At 39.4% G+C, this 23163-nt stretch overlaps 1 protein-coding gene across 22 annotated transcripts in view; it reads right to left on the bottom strand.

Moving 5' to 3' along the window:
- RAPGEF4 (Rap guanine nucleotide exchange factor 4) overlaps window positions 1–23163 on the bottom strand; it is a 312185-nt gene that overhangs the window by 108876 nt on the left and 180146 nt on the right. For 20 of the 22 annotated variants that reach the window (XR_004229213.1, XR_004229214.1, XR_004229215.1 and 17 more), the window contains one exon: window positions 21742–21761. The exons of 1 other annotated variant lie outside the window; for it this stretch is intronic. Coding sequence is in view for 17 of the 21 variants with exons in the window: in XM_031936487.1 (XP_031792347.1) it covers window positions 21742–21761 (20 nt within the window). In the remaining 4 variants the exon portion in view is untranslated. Of the gene's footprint in view, window positions 1–15850; window positions 16046–21741; window positions 21762–23163 lie in introns of those variants that run through there. One more of the 22 variants, XM_023185998.2, reaches the window with a different exon arrangement.

The raw sequence follows: 23163 nt of genomic DNA, 5'->3' as shown, positions 1-23163 counted from the left end.
ACATAAACCTAAAAGGATTATTGAGACCTGTCAATTTCCTTCTTTTTTCCTACAGCGTGGCTCCTCCCAGGATGCAGACTGGCAGCCTGCATTTACCAAGGGTGCATTTACCAAGAACAGACGGAAGGAAGGAGCAGCGGGCAGCCTGAGATGTTCCCATGTTTGTGGCTAGAAGTGAGGAAAACCTGTTCCATGAAATTTAATCTATGTATTAAGTGTTTTTATTTTAAAATTTCATAAGTAAAATGCCTCAGGTGATTGCAAATACCATAAATAATTGATCTATTATTAGCTGGTAATATCATTGCATTTTCTTACTCCAGTAGCCATTTGGAGAACTATTTCTCTCTAATTATCATTAGGAGGTTAACCTTGTGATCTTACCATATTTTTAAAGAATAAGTTGGGAACCTTTATGAAGATATAGAACAGAGAGAACTCTGAGAGGATATGGTTCATGCAACAACCGTTCTCAGGTTACGGAAGCAAACGCATATGCAAGCAAAAACAGCGGGTGAGAGGCAAGACAGTGAAAGGGTTTTCTTGTCTGATTTTGGGTTGTGAGGTAGGGGAAGCCATTCCATTCTCATCTCATTTGTTTAGCGTGCTTCAGCACAGGACTCCAGAGGCAGGGAAGCCAAAGATTTGAAGTATGTTCTGAAGACAAAGGAAGGTTTGTGGATTTCTCCTGTAAGAGACTATTTCAGGCCCAGGCAAGGATAAGAACAAACATTTATCAAATGCTGTGTGCTAAGTGCATCACATCAGTTATCTGTTGAATACTAATAACAACCCTTTGATGAGCTCTCATTATTCCCATTTCACAGATGAGGAAACTGGCAGCTCTGGGATAGGAACTCTCTGGTTAACCACGTGCACTACTGTCTGCTGCCCTCTGAGGAAAGTGTCCTTGCTTACCTTTCCCTAAAGTAAAGGCGATTCTCTAAAAAGAGCCAATCTGATCAGGTCATTTTTCTAGTTAAACACAGTGCCTCCCCATTCTTCTCGGAACAAATCCAAACTCCTTACCACTGCTTTAAAGTCCCTTCAGAACGTCACCTCTGCCTGCCTCTCCAGCCTCAGTGGCTCCCTTGTTCCTATTGTCCAGAATGGTTTTTAGCTTCTCAAATATGCCAAATGCTTTTGTTTTGGAGGTTTTGCCCAATCTGTTCCCCCTGCCTAAAACGTGTGTTCCCTTCCCTTTTCCTGACTTCTTCATCCTTCAAGCCACACCAAAGTGTACCTTCCTCAGACAGTTCTTCCCAAGCTCTCTAATACACACTTCTGAAGCTGCACTGTCCAGTGCAGTGGCCACCAGCCAGATGTGACCTCTGTACCCTTGAAACACAGCGAGTCTGAAGTGAGATGTAAGCGTGCAAACACGTGCCCAAGTATGACGATGGAGAACAAGAAGAAGCATGCAAAATAATATCAGTAACATGTTTTATTCATATATTGGTTATATGTTGAAATGAGAATATTTTGGATGTGTTAGGTTAAATAAAAATACATTATTAAAATTAATTTTACCTCCGTTTACTTTCTTAAAATGTAGCAATTAGAAAATTTTAAACTACACATGTATCTTGCATCCTATTTTTGCTGGACCATGCTGTGACAGAGCATTCTGCACTTCCCTTTGGTAACACACATTACAGTTGTAATTACTTGGTTACTGACTTTTTTTTTTTTTTTTTTTTTTTTTTTACACCAGACTCTAAGATCTAAGCAGGAGGACCATGTTTGTCTTATTCCACTGGTACTCCAGTGTTGAGGCACTTGGCGTATAGCGTGGCTAAATGGAGTTGTTGAAACAATAAAGGCTCATTAAAGACAGACATCCATCAGGAAAAGGGGAGCAGCAAAATGCTGTCTCCTTTAGCAAAATATTAAAGTGGCCCTTTCATCTTAGAGAGGAAGAAAGCAGACGGTGGTTCTCAATTTGAGCTAAGATAATTTAAAAATATATTACCAGAAGTTTTTGAGACAGCAGAACACGGTGACTCCAGTTAATATTAGGTAATTGTGGTGCAAAAGTAATTACAGTTTTTGTTATTACTTTTAATGACAAAAACCGCGATTACTTTTGCACCAACCTATTGTGTATTTTAAGATTGCTAAGAGAGTAAATTTCAAATGTCTCATCAAAAAGGAGATATGTTAATTAGCTTGATTTAATCATTCCACATTGTATACATATATCAAAATATCACATCATACTCCATAAATATCTGTAATTATTATTTGTCAATTAAACTCTCTGAAAACTGCAAAGCACCATTAAAAGAATATATGACCAGATATATAAATGAGATGAATCAATTTTTATCTTTTATCAAGATAAAAAATACTTGTTGAGAGCATACTAAGTCTCAGGTACTGTGCTGTGTGAACTTTATATGTGTGTTCTTATTTAATCCTCAGGACGAAGTGAGGAAGTAGATTCTATTATTACCAACCCATTTTTCAGACGCTGAATCTGAGTCTTAGTTTAAGTAACTTGCTCAAGGCCACATAGCTCAGAAGTGGCAGGGCCAGCATTGAGCTCAAGCAGTCAGCTTGTAGTCTCCTTACTGGTTTACTGCTATGAATGTACTGCCATAATACGGCTTCCTCAGAAAGTGTAAAGAGGAATCTCTGCCCATAAACACAGGTTCTACCCTAACTCTCCTAATCATTGATTTTTCAAAAGCCTTAATAATGATAATCAAAAAAGCATTTTATCAAGTGCTTACTTTTTGTCAGACATGGCAATAAGAACTTTCCACGGATCATGTTATTTATTTTTCACAGTAACTTCATGAAGTGAGTATTTTTCATCTTTATTGAGCAAATAATAAAACTAAAGGATAGTGAAATTAGAAACAACCAAAGTATACAACAGTATACAAATGGTTAAAATAAATGATACTGCACCAGAATTAAGGAATATTTTGCCACCATTACAAATAATGCTTCATGGAAGATTTAAGAAATATGATAAAAATTATTACATTAAAAACCTAATAGCAAGAGTATTCTTTCTCCCCATTCCTATTGAATATCATACTGGAAAGTCCCACCTTGTGCAACAAGATGAGAGAAAAAAAGGAAAAGCACACAGATTGTCTTTACTTGCAGATGACATGATTGTCTATGTAGAAAATTCCAAAGAACTCCTGGAACTAATAAGCAAGTATAAGGTCAGAGGATACAAGGTGATGGACAAAATACCAATTGTTTTTCCCTATATCAGCAATGAACAATTGGAATTTGAAATAATAAAATACCTCTTAGAACATCATCCCTCCAAAATAAAGTACTTTGTATTAATCTAACAAAACATGTACAGGGCATATATACAGGTAACTATGAAGCACTGACGAAGAAAATCAATGAACATCTAAATAGAGACATATGCCATGTTCATAAATTACCAGACTCAATACTGTTAAGATGTCAGTTCTTCTCAGCTTGATCTATAGACCCAATGAATCCCAACTGAAATCCCAGGAATCTATTTCATAGATATATGAATATCTGCAATTACTGGAAAGGTAGAGGACCTAGACAGAACACTGTATTATGCTGTTCTGGCATTGCTATAAAGAAATACCTGATACTGGGTAATTTACAAGAAAAGAGGTTGAACTGGCTCATGGTTCTGTAGGCTGTACAGGAAACACAGCAGCATCTGCTTATGCAGAGTCCTCAGGGAGCTTTTACTCATGGTGGAAGGTGAAGTGGGAGCAGGCACATCACATGGAAAAAGTAGGAACAAGGGACAGAGAGTTGCGGGGAGGTGCCACACCTTTAAACAACCTGATCTCATGAGAACTCACGATGACCAAGACAGCACCAAGCCATGAAGAATCTGCCCCCATGATCCAATCACCTCCTACCAGACCTAACCTCCAGCATTGGGGATTACAATTCAACATGAGAGATGGGCAAGGACAAACATCCAAACTGTATCAAATAGTCAACACAACACAGAAGAAAAAGGTGGAGGACTCATGCTACCTAATTTCAATAATAATATATATTCTCATAGTAGGAATTCTTGATATGATGTAATGAAAACAGTAGAACTTGATGGTCTTCTCCCCAAAATCCATAATCCTAGTCTAATCTTGAGAAAAACATTAGACAAATTCCAAGTGAGGGACATTCTACAAAATGCCTGACCAGTATCTCTTAAAACTGTCATGGTTATCAAAAACAAGGAAAGTCTGAGAATTATAATAAAGCTAGCAATTGAGACAGTGAAATATTGGAGAATGAACAGACATGTAGATGAATGGAACAGAATATAAAGTCCAAAAATAGACACAGTCAACTGATCTTTTAAAAACGAACAAAGACAATTCAATGGAGAGAAGACAGTCTTTTCAATGAATGGAGCTGGAAAAACTGGATGCCCATATGCTAAAAAAGTGAATCTACACACAGACCTTATGCCTTATATGCACATCTGTACCTCAGAAATGATTATAAGCCTAAATGTAAAACACAAAACTATAAAATTTCTAGAAGCAAATATAGGGGAAAATCTAAATGACATTTAGTTTGGTGATAAGTTAGATACAACAACAAAAGCATAATCCATGAAAGAAAAAAAAATGGATGTTGGACCTTGACTGAAATTAAAAACTTCTTCTCTGCTAAGGACACTGTTAAGATGAAAAGTGAAACCACAGACTGGACTGCAAAACTCATATCTGATAAAGGACTTGTATCCAAAATATACAAAGAATTCTTCAAACAATAAGAAAAGAAGCAAATTTTTTAAATGGGCAAAAGATACCTCGACAAAGAAGACAGATGGCAAACAGCATACGAAAAGATACTCAATATCATCTGTCATTAGGGAAATGGAAATTAAAACAAGAATGAGATACCACTACACATCTATTAGAATGGCTTTAAAAAACTGACAATAACAAGCTGGCAAGGACACAGAACAAAGTAACTCTCATTCACTGCTAGTGGGAAAACAAAATGGTACAACCACTTTGGAAGACAGTTTGGCAGTTTCTTACAAAGCTAAATATAGTGTTACCACACAATCTAGCAATTGTGCTCGTAAGAATTACCCAACTGATTCGAAAACTTATGTCCACACAAAATCTGCCCACAAATATTCATAGCAGTTTTACTCATAATTGCCAAAAAATGAAAGCAGCCAAGATGTCCTTCAACGGAAGAATAAATAAATAAACTGTAGTACATTTGTATAATGCAACACTATTCAGTGTTAAAGGAAATAAACTATCAAGCAATGCAAGGACATTGAATCTTAAGTGCATATTGCTAAGTGAAAGGCTACATGCCGCATGATGTCATTTATATGACAGGTTGGAAAAGGCAAAACTTTATCAAGAGCAAACAAATTGTGCTTTCTATGGCTTCAGACACGGAGGATTAAATAGGTAAAGCACAGGGAATTGTTTAGGGCAGTAAAACTCTTCCGTATGATACTGTAATGGTAGATACATGACACTACACATCTGTCAAAACTCATATAACTTTACAGCACAAGGTGTAAAACCTGGTATGTGCAAATTTTAAAAATCATTTAGAAGGTTAGGGTATCCCAGGATGGAATGCATACTGTGACAAAATAATTTTATAATAAATGTATGAAATAACTTCAATGAAGGGAGTGGCAGAGCGGAGGCAGGTGGGGAAGGTGCTGACTTAAGAAATGAGTAGAGCGTGACAGACAGAAGGCAAGGACACTGCACACAGTGCTCTATTCTACTTGATAACATTTGTTTCCCACGGGGGCCCAGGCAAACAGTTTAAACCACTGTAAATGTATATGAGAGTTAGACAGTTAAATAAATAGATGGCAGATGGTACAAGCCAAATTTCTCACTGTTGAGAGTGGGAAGTTACAAAGAGGCAAGGAGAAAGCAGTAGAGCGATCCATGTGGTAATGGATTAGAGTTGGAGAAATCAGTATGAAGTCATGCTTAGCCAAACATAGATACAGATGGTTGTCTGCGTGGTGTGTGTGTGTGTGTACTTACAGATATGTGTACATGCACAGGTTAGGCTGCACACATATATTTCCTTGCTATGTCAGATGACACGGCTTAAGATATCCTAGTAGCAACAGCACGCCTAGCACCAAGCTCTTGTTAACACCATTCTTTCATCAAAGGAACCAAGAATCCTTGGCAAAATGGCTGCCTCAGACTAGAGCAGAGAATATACATGCAACTCGTTGTGCCACAGGTAAGGCAGTGCTCGACAAAACAAAATAAAACAAAGCATAGTGATGGGAGTGTGTCAAAGGAATACAGGAGCCAGAGGAAAGAGCTCCCAGTGGCCAAAGCTGGAACAATTTGAGCAATACAATTAATATGGTAGTATTGGATTATAACCCAAACTATAAAATAAATATCCATGAGTGCACAGTGATATACAAAATGACAGCATAAACCAATCAACATGGGAAAGGAGACAAATCCCCCACACAGAGGAATTCCAAACAATGTAGCTATTCTGCTATCAAGAAGCTGGAGCCTAGCTCCTTGCTCCTTAAGTGTGGGCTGTGTGCACAATAACTTCCTTCCAAAGAGTTCAGTATGGAAAGCAGGGCAGGAGTTGTGGGAGAGTGACTTTACAGTGGAGAAACTTGCAGACACTACCTCAGCCAGATGATCAAGATCAACATCAACAGTGATATGTCATACTAATAGTATATATTCTTGATATGGTGTGATGAAAATATGGTCTTCCCCAAACCCCTAGCCCCAGTCTGATATTGAGAAAAACATTAGACAAATCCCAATAGAGGGACATTCTACCAAATACCCGACCTATATCCCTTAAAACTGTCAGTCATCCAAAACAAGGAAAGACTGAGAAACGGATAGCCAAAAGGAGCCTAAGGAGACCTGGCAACTGAATGTGAAGTGGCGTCCTGGATAGCATTTTAGAATAGAAAAAGGATATTAGGGAAAATTGAGGGAAATCTAAATAGACTATGGACTTTTTTTCTTTAAGAGACAGGGTCTTGCTCTGCTGCCCAGGCCGGAGTACTGTGGCATAATCACAATTCACAGCAGCCTCAAATTCCTGGGCTGGAGTGATCCTCCTACCTTAGTCTCCCAAGTAGGTAGGACTACAAGCAGGTACCACCATGCCTGGCTAATTTAAAAAGATTTTTTTTTTTTTTTTTTTTTTTTTTGCAGAGAGAGGAGTCTCACTGTGTTGTCCAGTCTGGTCTTGAACCCTTGGTCTCAAGTGATCCTCCTAACTTGGCCTCCCAAAGTGCTGGGATTACAGGTGTGAGCTACCACATCCAGCCTTAAACTATGGACTTTAGTTGGTAATAATGAATCAATATTTGTTCATTAAGAAAATATCCTTATAAATAAAGACAAATTAAAGATTCTCTCAGATGAGAAAAAATTTAGAATTCATAGCTGTCACAACTGCCTTAAAAGAATTTCTTAAAAAGTTCTTCAGACAGAAGAGAAATGATACCAGAGGAGAACTAAGAACATCAGGAATGAAGGAAGAGCAACAGCAATGCAACAAGAATAATTCCAGAAATGGAACTGGGATGGTGTGAAAAGTAACTTTGACATGATACAAATAGCTATTTAAAAAATTATTGCCAAAAATAAAAAATAAAAAATTATTGCAGAGGAAATTCATTCTACATTATGGTTGAGACAATGTTAACTAATTTTAAAAATCCTTTAAAAATTTAATTGAAAAAGGAAGAATATGAAACTATATATATAGTGTAAACTAAATTTTGTTTCTATTTGTATACATTTTTCTGTATGTTAACTATACAAATACACAGAGCTCTGGGAGGCAGCATTTTCAGAAGTTTTTTCTGGGGGGGATGGAGTCTCATTTGTTGCCCAGGCTGGAGTGCAGTGGTGCAATCTCAGCTCACTACAACCTCTGCCTCCCGGGTTCGAGTTATTCTTCTGCCTCAGCTTCCCGAGTAGCTGGGACTACAGGCACACAGCGCCATGCCCGGCTAATTTTTTGTACTTTAATAGAGACAGGTTTCACCATGTTGTCCAGGCTGATCTTGAACTCCTGAGCTCAGGCAACCCGCCCACCTCGGCCTCCCAAAGTGCTAGGATTACAAGCATGAGGAAGATTTTTAAAAACACTGATTTTTCCAAATATTCAACATAAGTATTATATTTATGATCAGAAAGAGATAACCATTATTTTTAAAAATCCACTGTCATGCTAGACTTCATTTTAGACTCTTGGCAGAAACACCTCCTTTCAGGCACAAAATATAAACATCAATGACTTATCTGAATGTAAATTTGGCTCACAGACTTTAAAGACTTAAAATGTAGATTAAAAAGGAACAATTCCTGTAATATTCTAGGAAAAATGAGATTGCCTAAGTAGTGTACTGGCACCCACATCTAAGTAGCTCAAAAGACTTAAGATCAAACCTTGTTAATCTCCACATCATATATGTTAAGAAGACGGTGCAAAAGAAATTTGATTCTGATTGAATGGAATGCATGGACATTCTAAAGCACAATGCTCATTGCAATCACAGCTACTGCAAAATGTGATGTTAACACTATTCTCATAGGTGCATCTGTCCAACTTGTTCATAAACAAGGCATGAAGACTAGCCCGAAATGAGATATTGATTGTATTATGATGTTATCTGAGTACATCAATTGAAGGGGGCAGGGCTTTTTTGGCAGTCAGCGGAATGCACATCACTGGGGAGGAGCAATGAACAGTTCCCACTTCCCATCGTTCCTCCTCCTTCTGGGCACAGACCCTCCCATCAACAGAGCTATGTATCCCACCTACACTGGCTCAGAGTGGGGATGGAGGAGTCACGTGGCCCACCATAGGCCAGCCAGAGTCCTTCCCCTATGCTCTCTCATTGTGGCTGCTGGGGAGGAACCAGGAGCTGTTGGTTGCCATGTTTCTAGGCTAGGGAAGAAGCAATAAGAGGTAGAGCCCTCAGCTCCCATCAGCCCAAGCCCGGCTCCACTGTGAGCCCCCAGTTTCCTCTCTTGTTTGGTTTTTTTGAGACAGGGTCTGGCTCTGTCACCCAGGCTGGAGTGTGATGGTACCAACTTGGCTCACTGCAGCCTTTGCCCCTCAGGCTCAAGCTTGACATCCTACCACCACAGTGTCCTGAGTAGCTTGGACTACAGATGCATGCCACCACGCCTGGTTAATTTTTGTATTTTTTGTAGTGACAGGGTCTCACCATGTTGCCCAGGATGGTCTCGAGCTCCCGGGCTCAAGTGACCCTCCCACCTCAGCCTCCCAAAGTGCTAGGATTACAGGTGTGAGCTACCGCCCCTGGTCTCTTGTTTGCTTTCAAGGTGGCTTGATCCAGGTTTCTGCCACCTGTAACTTAGAAGTCTGGAGTTATATCGTAACCTAATAATTCTGTAGCCTAGTGAAGAGGGAGAATGTTGGGGTGGGGGGTGAATAATGAAACTTTTTTTTTCTTTTTTTTTTTACTGCAACCATAACAGATGAAATGAAACATTGTTGTCTCAGAAATCTTTCCAGTTTGGGTGACAAGGCTCTTAGAGTGTGTATTTTGGTGTTTTGGTACTTAACTCCAATCTCTCTCAGTACCACATTCTGAAATAATGATCTGTTTACCTATCTCTCTCCCCCATTAGGTGGTTTGTTCTTTGAAGTCAATAATTCATTGCATTGGACTTTCTGGACTTTGTATATCCAGAGTCTACATGGCACATAGTAGAAACTTAAAAAATGTTAGTTAATATAAAAAGGATTAAATAGGGCTGGACACGGTGGCTCACACCTGTAATCCCAGCACTTTGGGAGGCCGAGGCAGATGGATCGCCTGAGGTCAGGAGTTCGAGACCAGTCTGACCAACGTGGTGAAACCCAGTCTCTACTAAAAAATACAAAAATTAGCTGGGCATGGTGGTGGGTGCCTATAATCCAAGCTACTCGGGAGGCTGAGGCAGGGGAATTGTTTGAATCCAGGAGGTGGAGGTTGCAGTGAGCCGAGATTGCACCATTGCACTCCAGCCTGGGCAACAGAACAAGACTCTGTCTCAAAAAAGCGAAACAAAGCAAAACAAAACAAAAAGGATTAAATAAAATATAGTTATTCTTTCTACTATTACAAAATTACCTTACTCCTTCAAACTTTATTAATTAGAAATTTGTGACTAGGCTAGAAAAATTAATTTACTCAAGGAAAAAGGGGATTATTAACCCATTTAATAGTGTTAGAAACTGTAAAAAGAATGATTAAACTAATTAAGAGAATAAATTGTTTCAAGCAGACCATAGCCATTCAAAGTCACCTATTCATATAGAAATAATTTGTGAGCTAAGTTACAAATAACATCCCTCTACCTATTCATTAAATTAGGTCCCTGAGGATGTCTATTAAATAATGCTTTGTTAGCCTGGTTCACTTAGCTGTTTTTACTTGAAATATTACATAAATCAACCTTTTATTAATTTAAAAGGTGACACCTGAAATCATATAGAGTTAACTTATAAACATAAATGATCTTAAATCTGTAACATATAATAGAGGGCCAAAACAAACCTGATAAAATTCTTGCTGATTTATGTCTCATTATTTCATTTTTTTCAGACACATTTTAATTTCATTCATGCCCCAGGCATGTCCTACTCAGTGCAAATCCCTACCATCTATCTCATTATCACTCTCTAATCTAATGTTTATCATTATTAGCTATTGACTGGATCCAGGTACAGTGCAAAAGTCTAATTACACTTCATTCTTGGATACTGCCCAGTACAGGGACCTTCAAACCAGGTTTCCAAACTGACTCTACCCTAATCCTTCCCTTCCTCAGTTGATGGCAGTTGCATCCTTCCACGTGTTCAGGCCAAAAACCTTGAAGTCACCCTTGAGTCCCTTCTCTCTTACCTCGTATTTAATTTATCAGAAAATCCTATGGACTCTATTTCCAAAAATCCATCTAGAATGCAACACTTTCCACCCCTCCACTGCAACTTCACCATCATCTCCAGCTTTCCATGAAGTACACACGAGTTTCCTGGGACTCAAAGAATTTAGTAACACTGTTATTTAAAACTACTTCCATCCCCAGCTTCCTATTTTTGTGAATGAGTTTTCCCAGTGCGTACATACCTAAAAACAGAGAAGAAGAATGAAACTGCTATTTCCTAAAGGTACATAAATTGACTTTTTAAAATAATTCATTTGTTAAAACACTTGCCAAGTCACCCAGTGATGCATTTCTGATAGTAATTTACTTTAATGTTTAATAATTTTGTATAGAAATTTATAAAATATTTATTTTGTTTTGATGATCATATATAATTACTTATTGTCATAACTCAATCTAGAAGAAAAACTGTAACAAAGACCCATGGTCAGGAGAGATTTCAAAACACAAATATTTAAATGTAAGAACATATTTTTGATAAATGTTCAGTATGAGGGTGATCCATAAGAGACTTTCAATCACAAACATACGTTACAACATGAAGCTGCCATATTAACCCTGGGCAGCTCATATTTGGACAGTTAACATGAGTGAAAAATAATCTATTTAAGATGTTGTTGTGTTTGAGTCTTTGTTATCGTAGCTGAACCCAGATGATAAAGTCATCTGGCCTGGAAAACAATATGTTACCAGAGAATAAAATTCTGTGGAGAAAATAAAATGGGAATATGATTTAAACAACAAAAGGGAAGTAATAGAACATTGTAACTATTAAAAAGCTTGTTCATATATTTTTTTAAATGGTGAGCAACACATTATTTTTCACAATGCCTGGTCTAATATACCGTTAGCATTCCATAAAAACTTGCTGATTAATAGACCCATTCCTTGAGAAAATTTGTTTAACTTACAGGACTGGAACTCAATTAATCTGTACTGACTTGCAGACCAGACTATGCTGCATTTAGCAAAGTCAAATATCTACAATATGTGAGAATGGAACACTATGTATGTGCACATTTGAATAGATGAATGAGTGAATGAGCTGGTTATTTTGGTGGTTTCCAAGTACTAGGAATCTTACAAACAAAAATAACATTTACTACTAATATTTCCACTTTTCATCCAAACATCTTGTGCCATGTAACTAAAACTTGAAGGTTAAACATGCATGAACACTGGAATGACCACCAGAGGGAGCCCACGTGTTTTTCTGACTATGCCAGACACCAAATTGAGAAAAAGGAAGAAAACACACACAAAATAGAAAGCTGGGGGTGGGCGCATGGGGGTGGAGGTGGGGAGTGGGGGTGTGTGAGGAGGGGTGGGAAGGGGACAGGGAAGCATTACCTGTTATTTAAGAGACTATATTATTGAATGACAGAACCATTTATGCATCTATGTTACAAATCCTTTTACTAGGCAGCTGTACACCGCAATGCTTTGACACTTATAAAAGGAGAACTGGTTAAATGTAAGATTTAAAAAATCTCACATACCCTAAAACTAGCAGGTCCTGGGTGGGCTGCTGTGATAACATCCATGACTCTCCGCTGTGCCCCACACAAGCCAGCTGCCTTCTCCAGCTTATCTCTGTGTTCCTGCTCTCACTCTCTATTCCGGTTCATCTTTGTGGTTAACTTTGGAGGAAGGTTTGGGTGTGGCTTCCTTACTTTGTTTGGGATTGGGCTATCAAATTACAACACCAGAGGAGCACTTGGTGCGACTTGGGAATTTCTGATTCTCCTGTCTGAGCCAAGTTATAAGGACAATAAGATGAATGACTTTCCATTTGTTGTCCTGAAGTCTTCCCAGAACTGAGAAATGAACCAAGTGCTAACAGGATGCAAGAGGACCTCTCTAAGGCTTTCCAGGCCCAATCTCCACTTACACCAGAACCTACAGGCCTGCCTCAGAGAGTCCCCCAAACTAGAAAAATATCCTGGGACTGAGGCTATAGAAACAGCATGTGATCTTGTCTAGAATTATGCTACATGTAAACTACGTTTTCTATTTGAGATCAGTGTCAAGTTTTGGAATCCCCTCCCACCTGTCCATCCCGGCCCCAGCCTGGCTTGATCTTACTAATCCTTTTATTGTGGTAAGTCAGATCACCATTATACCAGTGAGGGAACTGAAGCTCCTGGAAATGAGTGACTTGTTCAGTGTCACTGGCTATTAAGTGTCAGGGATGGAAACTCACAAACATGCGCTTCTGGGGACATGGATTGTAACAGTGAATGAGTATTGAACCCCGTCATACTAATGTCTTTGGAGACAGAAAGAAAATTATTGTCTTCTTTTCCCTCAAACTACAATTGAGTGAAAAGCATGACAGAAGTGAATTCAATGACTTAGCCCTTGTTTTACCCAGAATTTTCATGGTATGCTTTCCCAAGTTTCTTTTATGTCTGGATGGGGTGATCATAAATCATGTATGCAAATAAATTAGCACAAACAAATTGAATTCCACAGGCTTAGGTACTGGGCTGAATGCTGCTAAATTTAACATGCTTATTAATGCCTTGAATATGGAATCAAATCAAAAACATTCTTATCAAATTTAACAATGATATCCAATTGAGTGGGGGTGGCTGGCAGTTAGGAGAGCTAGTTTGAAATTTAAAATGACCTTGACAAACAGAAAAGGAAAAAGAGGGCAAAATTCAATAGAAAGCTTTGCAAAGTAATTCATTCAAAAGAAGGGGCAAACAAAGAGAACAACAGAAATGAAGGAGTATTGACTGGGTAATTATAACGGAAAAGGAGCTGGAGGTCAGAGTGAACAATAGCCTCCAAACTCAATCTAGTTCTGTCATTTTAAAAAAGAAGGCATGATTTTGAGAAGTACAAATAGGGGGAAATTCAAGCTAATTCCCCCTCCAGACTCAAAATAGATCAAGCTCTTTCAGGAGGGGTGAGGAAGGTGTTTTGTTGGGACAGTGGAATGCCCATGGCTTGGAAGCCAGGTTTTTATAACTTTGAAAGGGATCCTTAGAAAGAAGAGTGCCTAAAATAATTCAAAAGAGAAGATTTGGGTGCTCTTCCTTTGTTCATGCAATGCTCTCAGCCTGGCATATCGTTTTCCTTCCCCCTGGGTAGCAACCACCCAGACACTGCCCTCCTCTGTGGGGTACTTTGAACCCCTTCCCTTCTTCTTAACAAGAACTTCACAGTCCCACTATGTGTCTCCGCAAAGCAGATACTAGAGGCCAGCACTGGCTAAGTCTTTGGCATACATTATCTATCTCATTAATTCTCTTGAACACCTCCTTGGGCAAGACACTACTATTATTCTCCCTCTGTAGATGAGGAAACAAATGAGTAAGGCACTTAAGTAACTTGTTCATGTTCACATGTTAGAAATTGGCAGAGCTGGGAGTTTAACTGAAACCCTAGGAGCTCTTAAATCCCCATCCTGAGGCCACGCTACCCTGACGACATGAGCACCCACAATACTTCATGGCTCTTATTTGTTCACGTGCGCTTCTATCTAGGCTGCAGCGCCATATTTTCATAGTCCTATATGAAGGCCGGAGATTGATCAATAAGTGTTCATTAAATTAAAGGTTTCCAAGCAAGTAGTGGTATATTCCATGGGTGTTTCTGAGTCATTCTTTGGCTGAAGGGAAACAGAAAACTAAATTAAACTAAAAAGGATTTAGACATTTATAAAAACGGGTAATAGGAATTCTGAACAATTCTGGAGCATATTAGTAAAGGTGATTTGATCATTTTCTTTTCTGAAAATTTTAAAGAACTGAAATTGTTATATCCACATTTATACATGTACAAATACATATGTATGTATCTATATATATAATGTGGATGTGTATATATATGTGCATTTATCTGTCATCTATCTTCAATGTATTGTCATCTAAAGGTAAAGACGGTGACTACAGAATATTTAATATCTGTGGACTCAGGGAGGCTGCCTGACACAGAATTGTTGATAGAACAGAATCTAAACCCTAAATGACATGTCAACACTAGATTAGTTTATCCAATCTGAGAACACTCAATTTTCTCTCCTAACCATAAGACATATTTTGCAAATAATTTGTTCTCAGTTTCTCAAAACGAGAACAATAAAAATTCAAACACATTAAACATAAGTGATACTATCTATTTTATTCTCACGGTTAATTGAGATAACATGCTAGCAGCCCAAAGTAACTGGTGATGATGATAACTGCCTTCAGTATAGGAGAAAATATTACTGAAGACAGCAATATACTCTCCCACAGCTTGGAAGCAGCAGCTGCGTACATTACTAATAACATGACATCACGCTCCTCCCTCCCTGCCGACAGCAGAACAATTCTGAGCTGCATCTCAAGGCCATGCAATGTTTTAAGTGAGAGCAAGAAGAAGCTGTTGGCCAAAGAGAAACTCATTTATTTTAATATTATTACTATTATTAAACTATCAAACATTACACAGGTTATCTGGGGTAGCTTGCCAAGTCAAATTCTGATGACTGAAAAGATGGAGGGAACATATTCAAAACAGGGCCGTGCAGTATATCTCAGTTGCAACTCTAGAAAATCGTCAGCATGACAGCAGCATTAAAAAGTTCTATTTCATAAGAGAGATTTTAAAAATTGCAAAGAAACCAAACATAGACTATTAAAACAATCACCAAATGTAATTCATAGTATTACAAAAATAATTCTAAAATATAGCAATGAACCATGACCCCAATACACCCCAATACATCTCCTTTCACCAACAAACTCACAGCAAGCAGGTCCTAGGAATAATGTCGAGGGCATTCAAATGCAATTAACACACAGCCTAACTGACAATAAAAGGATCAGAGTTCTAGAGTATTACCTACATTTCCTATTTACCATTTAGATGGATGACAACTACATGTCATCCTAAAAATGCAATTGGCTTACCACTGCAGAAGCTAGAGAGAGAGATGGTATGGTTAGCTTTTGTAAGAGTTGAGGAACAGATGGAATAAAAAGCAGAAAGAAATTCAGCAAGGACAGTCTGCCCCATAAAATGCGTAACTCACAAGTACAAAAACAAACATTTCCTCAGAGACTGGAGAACTGAAGTTGTCCTTGGCACTTTCGACATGAAGTCACAGTGTTTTCTAGGAGGTGGGGCAAAATAAGTCCTCTCAGGGGCTATGCTTTCTAATAGGCCAGCTAATGAAAGGAGTATTTACACACTACACAGCTCACAGGATTGGGCCAGCAGCACTGCTAATCTAATCTTCGTTTGAGTGATAAGCAATGTGTCCTTCCAAATCAGGACAAGCTGGCTCAAGATTTTCAAAGCTTCAGCATTTTGTGGTTTCGCTCTCCTATTAGAGTTTTGTACCCTGGCTAGTTACACATGAGTTTCAGAATGGTAATGGCACTAGTGAGGCCATTGGTACCCTAGAGCAGAGGGACACAGCTGCCAGGGGTACACCGGTGACCCTGGCCAAGGTGTCTTCATAGGCTTGGCCTGGATCAATCATGTTGTAAAGCAGCATTTTAAAAACTGTGTTCCACAGAAAACAGTTTGAATTCCGTTGGTCTTCAAAAGGTAGAGTTGAAAGGGTTTATACAGCCTTATGGGATTATCTCGATTGTTGGGTTTTTTTCTTTTCGTTTTTAGATACAAGGTCTCACTCTGTCACCCAGACTGGAGTGCAGTGGTGCAATTCTAGCTCACTGCAGCCTCAACTCCTGGGCTTAAGTCATTCTTTTGCCTCAGCCTCTCAAGCTGGGATTACTGGTGTGAGCCATGAATTATCTGAATTTTTAATATTTTAAGTTTGTATGAGGATACACAATTTCTTATTTCTTTATCTGGCCCAGAATTTCATTGTCATAGCCAGTCTGTAGTGATAAAATGTTGTCATATAATAGGTGGAAAATATTCTAATTTGTTCTCTCTAACCTTAAAAAAGAGCAACAATAAAGAGAAATAAATGTTATTATATTCCCTAAAAATTCCCCAAATTCGTAACCTTTTGACCCTCGCAGTAAAAGGTTCTTATTATTCTACTGCCCTTCCCTTAATGAGAATTTCCACAAACTCTGAAAGTTATTTCCTTACTAGTTGCCATTTGAAACCTTACATCTTTATAACAATTTCTAAAACTTATTCTTCATATAAATGACCCATAGTTTTTAAAGTTTGAGAAACTCCTGCTTTAAGTAATCTTCTTAAGATGAGACTTGCCAAGTGGTTTGAGATGATCTCCAGACTGGGTCATTACTAATTACTAGCATGAATTCTTCTAGCATTTGGGCAACAACTTTGAGCTCCACATTGACAGTGATTTATAGTGAGAAAGCATTCTTCAGTATTTAGCAAAAAGTTTATTAACCATACTATCAATACTATAACTGCCTAAAAAATGAGGACCTCGGGCTGGGCGCGGTAGCTCACACCTGTAATCCCAGCACTTTGAGAGGCTGAGTCGGCAGATCATGAGGTCAAGAGATGGTGACCATCCTGGCCAACATGGTGAAACCGTCTCTACTAAAAATACAAAAATTAGCTGGGTATGGTGGCGTGCACCTGTAGTCCCAGCTACTCAGGAGGCTGAGGCAAGAGAGTCACTTGAACCCAGGAGGCAGAGGTTGCAGTGAGCCAAGATCACACCATTGCACTCCAGCCTGGCGATAGATTGAGACTCCGTCTCAAAAAACAAAACAAAACAAAAACACACATACACACACATACAAAATGAGGACCCCAGATGATCCTCTGGGAAACAAGATGTTTATAAATCAGGAAATGAGATTATGTTGTAATATCTCCGTGAGTCTACTTCTCTGGCTCCTTCCACACTGAAGTAAAGTATTACCTTCTAAAACTAGGAAACCCCATTGCAGTTGCCCTTTCAGAAGTATGGAGCACAATAAGCAACAAAATCTGCATAAGTAGACAAAAATTAAAGACAGGGTCATTATTTCAAAGGGCAACCGTAATCTTCAGCATTCAGCATTCAAGCTTTCTTATAATTGTGATTTTTAACTTCAGTGTTAAACATGATCAGTCAAGTATAGCACATATAAAAGAGAGAAACAAATACAACTTTAATAGATCAAAGAGAATTCCTTTAACAATCACAACCCTATCAAAATAATCAACTGGTTTTTTTGGCTCCATGATTTTCATTCCTTCCTTCTTTTCTCCTTCCTTCCTACCTGCCTGCCTGGCTTCCCTCCTTCCCTCCCTCCGTCCCTCCTTTCTTTCCCTTCCTTCCTTCCTCCCTTCCCTCCCTCTGTCCCCCCACCCCTCCCCCTCCTTCCTTCTTTCCCTCCCTCCCTCCTTTCTCTCCCTTCCCCTTCCCCTTCCTCTTTCCTTCCTTCCTTCCTTCCTTCCTTCCTTCCTTCCTTCCTTCCTTCCTTCTCTCTTTCTCTCTTTCTCTCTTTCTGTTTCTTTCTTCTCACTCTGTTGCCCAGGATGGAGTGTAGGGATACATTTATGGCTCAGTGTAGCCTCAACTTCCCAGGCTCAACTGATCCTCCTAGGACTACAGGTGTGCACCACCACATTCAGCGTGTGTGTGTGTGTGTGTGTGTGCAGATAGAGTCTCACTATGTGTCCTGGCTGCGTAGTTGTTTTTCTAACATTTTTCTTGATATTTTATAGGTTCCAGGGTCCTGTGTCATCTAACATTAAATGTCTCTATCAATTATAATGAATAGTAGACAAAACAATCCAGCAAGTAGCTGCCCATCCATTTGTTTCTACAAAGGTGCAATATATGAAAAGGAATTTATTTTTGTGCAAGGTAAGCCTGAGTCTGAGAACAAAACGTAGCTGGCAAGGCAGCCACAAACAGCACTTGTTGATATGTGCATATTTGATTAAAAGTTAAACACGGTGGCTGGGCACGGTGGCTAACGCCTGTAATCCCAGTACTTTGGGAGGCCAAGGTGGGCGGATCACGAGGTCAGGAGATCAAGACCATCCTGGCTAACATGGTGAAACTCCGTCTCTACTAAAAATACAAAAAATTAGCCGGGCGTGGTGGTGGGCACCTGTAGTCCCAGCTAGTCGGGAGGCTGAGACAGGAGAATGGCGTGAACCCGAGAGGCAGAGCTTGCAGTGAGCCGAGATCGTGCCACTGTACTCCAGCCTGGGCAACAGAGAGAGACTCTGTCTCAAAACAAAACAAAACAAAAAACAGTTAAACATGGTGATTAACAAAATGATGAGGAGAAGCTGGAAAGGAGAAATTTGTTTTCTACAAATAATCTGTTTGGACACTGAAACAATAGTCTAAATGCTTTTATTTCTGTCCACAGGCATATTATTGCTGTTTTGAAATATAAGGGGAATATAATATTGCCCAAAATGTAGTTAAAGAAGCTAAAGGATAAAATAAATCATCATAACACAACTTGTCTCCTCCAAAAGAAACATTTTCAATTAACACCACTTTAAGACTCTCAGGCTTCTTTTTATCTTTCTAGCGCTTCAACTCTGCTCATGAATGTCTTTCATTTCATTTGCTGTACTTTGACTGATGGCATTGGAGAGCTTTCCTAATAACACATGGTGATGATCCATCTACTCTACTTGCTAATAGAGAATCAAAGTGTGCTTCTCTGCTTGCTAGAGAATGTGACCTACAATAGCCTAGACAAATACAAATAAGCGTATACTACACTAGTATTAGGGAGATGGCCTGGCCAGTTCCCCAAATCTTTCAGAGTAACATGCTAACCGTTCATTGTATCTGACAAGCTCATTGTTCTGCAAACTTTAAATTCCTATTTTGTCACAAAGTGAGCTACATGATGACAGCTGTTAGGCCCTCTGCTTAGAGCCCTGTGCCTGTTGTTCCACTACAGGGAGAGCCTGCCTAAAGGTCACTGGGTGCCCAAGAGCAACGGCGCTTCCTTTTGAAGCCTAGAACATTGCAGCCCTCCCAGGGCTGGGACGTTCTGTGTGAGCTCCCCACATCACTGATAGTCTCTTGATGAAGAAGTACAAGGCCTTTCTGCCTTCTTTATTTGGCAAATGATTTGTGTATTATTCGTTGTAGGATGGAAAATTTGGGACATCCATGTCCAAAATGCTGGCAAGATCAGTTTGTTGCTTTAGAACCTTTATGAGCCTGATTAGATTATCTAGAGCTTGACTCAACATACAAAGATATTTTTTATGACTAGATATCAATGGCAAGGTTCACTGAAGAAGGGGCAGCCATAAAAGGCAAAAGGACAGTTACTTTATTAAAGGGTAGGACATTTTTCAGAGGTGAAGAGTAGCTAGAAAATGATACAAGACTTCAGAAAATACTAACCACAATAAATAGTCCCAACGTTTACTGAGCCTACCTACGCTACTTGTCTGTGCCTTCTCCACAGATTATCTCAATCAATATTCACAATTTCCTTTTAAGGTAACATCCACATTTTAAAGAGGAAATGAGGATGTTGAGACAAACCAAGTAGCTTGGGCAAGACCACACAGCTAGGAGCTGAAATCCTTCGCTGGACCAAACAAAGTAAATTTTGGTGTGACATTTGAAGTGACACTGCTAGGTCTTAAACCCAAGTTTGGCCAGGTGTGGTGGCTCATGCCTGTAATCCCAGCACTTTGGGAGGCCCAGGTTGATGGATCACTTGAGGTTGGGAGTTCAAGACCAGCCTGGCCAACATGGTGAAACCCCATCTCTACTAAAAATACAAAATTGGCTGGGTGTGGTGGTGCATGCCTGTAATCCCAGCTATTCGGGAGGTTGAAGCAGGAGAATCACTTGAATCCGGGAGGCAGATGTTGCAGTGAGCTGAGATTGCACCACCGCACTCCAGCCTGGGCGGCAGAGCGAGACTCCACCACAAAAAAACAAAAAGCAAAAAACAACCCCTGCCCCCCAAGTTTGTAGTGCTATAGCAGTGGGCTAGAATTCCCAACCAGTCCTTTTAAAGCCAACACTATGAAAAGGAGGAAGAGCTAAAGAAAGCCAGAGCCTGATATCTGAGAAGGGATATGGAAGTAATCTAAATTGAATTCAGAGAGTGTATCTTCCTGCAGACACAGGACTGAATGCAGAGAAAGGCAAGGGTGACAATCCTGTAACATTGCCACTTGGGTACAGCAAAGGATACAATTATAAGGTGATACATCTGAAAGCCAACCAAGCACTGCTTTCAATCAATCACTGCATACTCCTATCATTAACCCTTCCATGTTGTTGTCTAAATTTAGATGTTGGTTAATAGAATGAACATTATTATTTGCACGCAAAGGTATGCCACTAAACCATGACCACTCTTGGAATGCTTGCTATATCTTGGTGAAATCTTTGTCCTAAACTTTCTACTCTTTTACAGAAAGAATACAGTTTTACAGAAACAATTATAGCAATTAATTATTTTCAGTTTCCAAAAAGAAATGTTAACACTAGTGCACTTGGATATAATTAGACAAATTCATCAACTGACCCTGAATTTCATCGTTTGTATTCCTGCTAAGGAAAAACAACTAGTTTTCTATATGCTATTAGGCTAATGATTTGTTTGACTGCCATGTATGCATCATGGGAAAAAGAAAACACTTAGTAACTGTAGCATTTGCCCCCTAGAATAACCTTTCTTCAGACTGGTTAAAATCAGGGACATGTGACAACCATGTCAGAGCAATCAACCTTCTGCCCTTTCTATTTCAAAGTGACTTGCCAAAGATGCCAGAATGAGATTAGAAAAATATTTATTGCTCTGTTGAATGTGGGTCAAGAGCTCTCTTTGCTGGTAGGGTTACCATGATTATTTTTTACCTTTTAACAATTTTTAGAAGATAGGCACAGAGAGTAGCTACTCACGTTCTCCTTGTCAGGAATCCCTAAAGGAGGAAAAAGAGACAGAGAGAGGCCATGAATCGTATAATCAACCAGTAAAGTGGAATTGAAATTTTGCTGAACCAAACCAAGTAAAATTTCAGTGTTTTCAATCTGCATTTCCATGAAAACTTATATAATGCTGCTTAGAAATATAAAAACTTACATAATGCTGCTTAAATAAATCAGTGAATCAGGAGCAGGGCCATGTGCCCAGACACCAAAACCCAGGCTTATTTTGCTTCTACCATATGCTTTACTTTCACAGAGGTAAACACCCATCACAGATTCATTCTCACCATGAAAGCAACACATTCCACTGATTTCGGCACCAGAACACTTGGAATTTTGGATAGGCACATCAACTCCTAAGTTTCACATGCTGTGATTTTACTTTGCAAACCACCCCACTGGGCTCTAGTGATTTGAAAGCTGGGGCAAGTAGCACAAGAAAGACATTGGAAAACAACTTCCATTGTGAGCAAAGCAAACTCCTGCCATCTCCAAGTCTGAGCACGGCAGAGGTTGTTTCCAGGGGTATCTCAGTGTTCTTAGCTAGAAGGCTAATGACTCATCCATTTGCTTATTTGTCATTGATTTACAAACATTTCATGAGTATCTACTACAGGCAGTCCTATTCCTTTTCACCTCCTTCAGGCTTCTCCCCTGACTGACATGGTAAGGGTGGCCACACTGGGAGGTTCACTGCTGCAGCAGAGCTTAATGCCTTCAGTACAGCAGGCACAAGTGAGCTTATATAAAGGAGACAGAAGCATAGGTCATTTTTACATGTGGCTTGCACCTATCTTCAAACTAGTAGAGCAGTATCAAGTGGTTTGCAACAAAAAAAATACAGTAAATCCAAATTCTGAGTAAACAGGACATTTTGTTTTTACACAAGGGGCTACACAGGATTTACAGTGTCAGCACTAAAAGAACTGAGTGCCGGCTGGACGCAGTGGCTCACACCTGTAGTCCCAGCACTTTGGGAGGCTGAAGCAGGTGGATCTCTTGAGCCCAGAAGCTCGAGAGCAGCCTGGCTAACATGGTGAAACCCATCTCTACAAAAAATTAGCTAGGCATGGTGGTGCATGCCTGTAGCTACTTGGGAGTTCTAAGGTGGGAGGACCTGAACAAGGGAGGTTAAGGCTATAGTGAGCAAAGATCATGCCACTGAACTCCAGCCTGGGTGACAGAGTGAGACCCTGACTCAAAAAAACAAAACAAAGACAAAAACGATAAAACAAAAAAACCTGAGCGCTCATCCTAGTAGGCAGTAGTACAGAATGCAATGCAGGAGGGGTGAGGATGAAAGAGACTTTGGAAACATTCTCTAATTGAAGCTTTGATCCACACCTGGGACCGCACAAGACATAAAAATGCAGTCAGGAAAGAGGCAGAGAAGAA

This window comes from Piliocolobus tephrosceles, chromosome 11 (genome assembly GCF_002776525.5).
Source record: "Piliocolobus tephrosceles isolate RC106 chromosome 11, ASM277652v3, whole genome shotgun sequence".
NCBI classification, from domain to species: Eukaryota; Metazoa; Chordata; class Mammalia; order Primates; family Cercopithecidae; genus Piliocolobus; species Piliocolobus tephrosceles.
The sequence above is the reverse complement of the archived record's forward strand: the minus strand, read 5'-3'. Positions and strand labels throughout refer to the sequence as shown.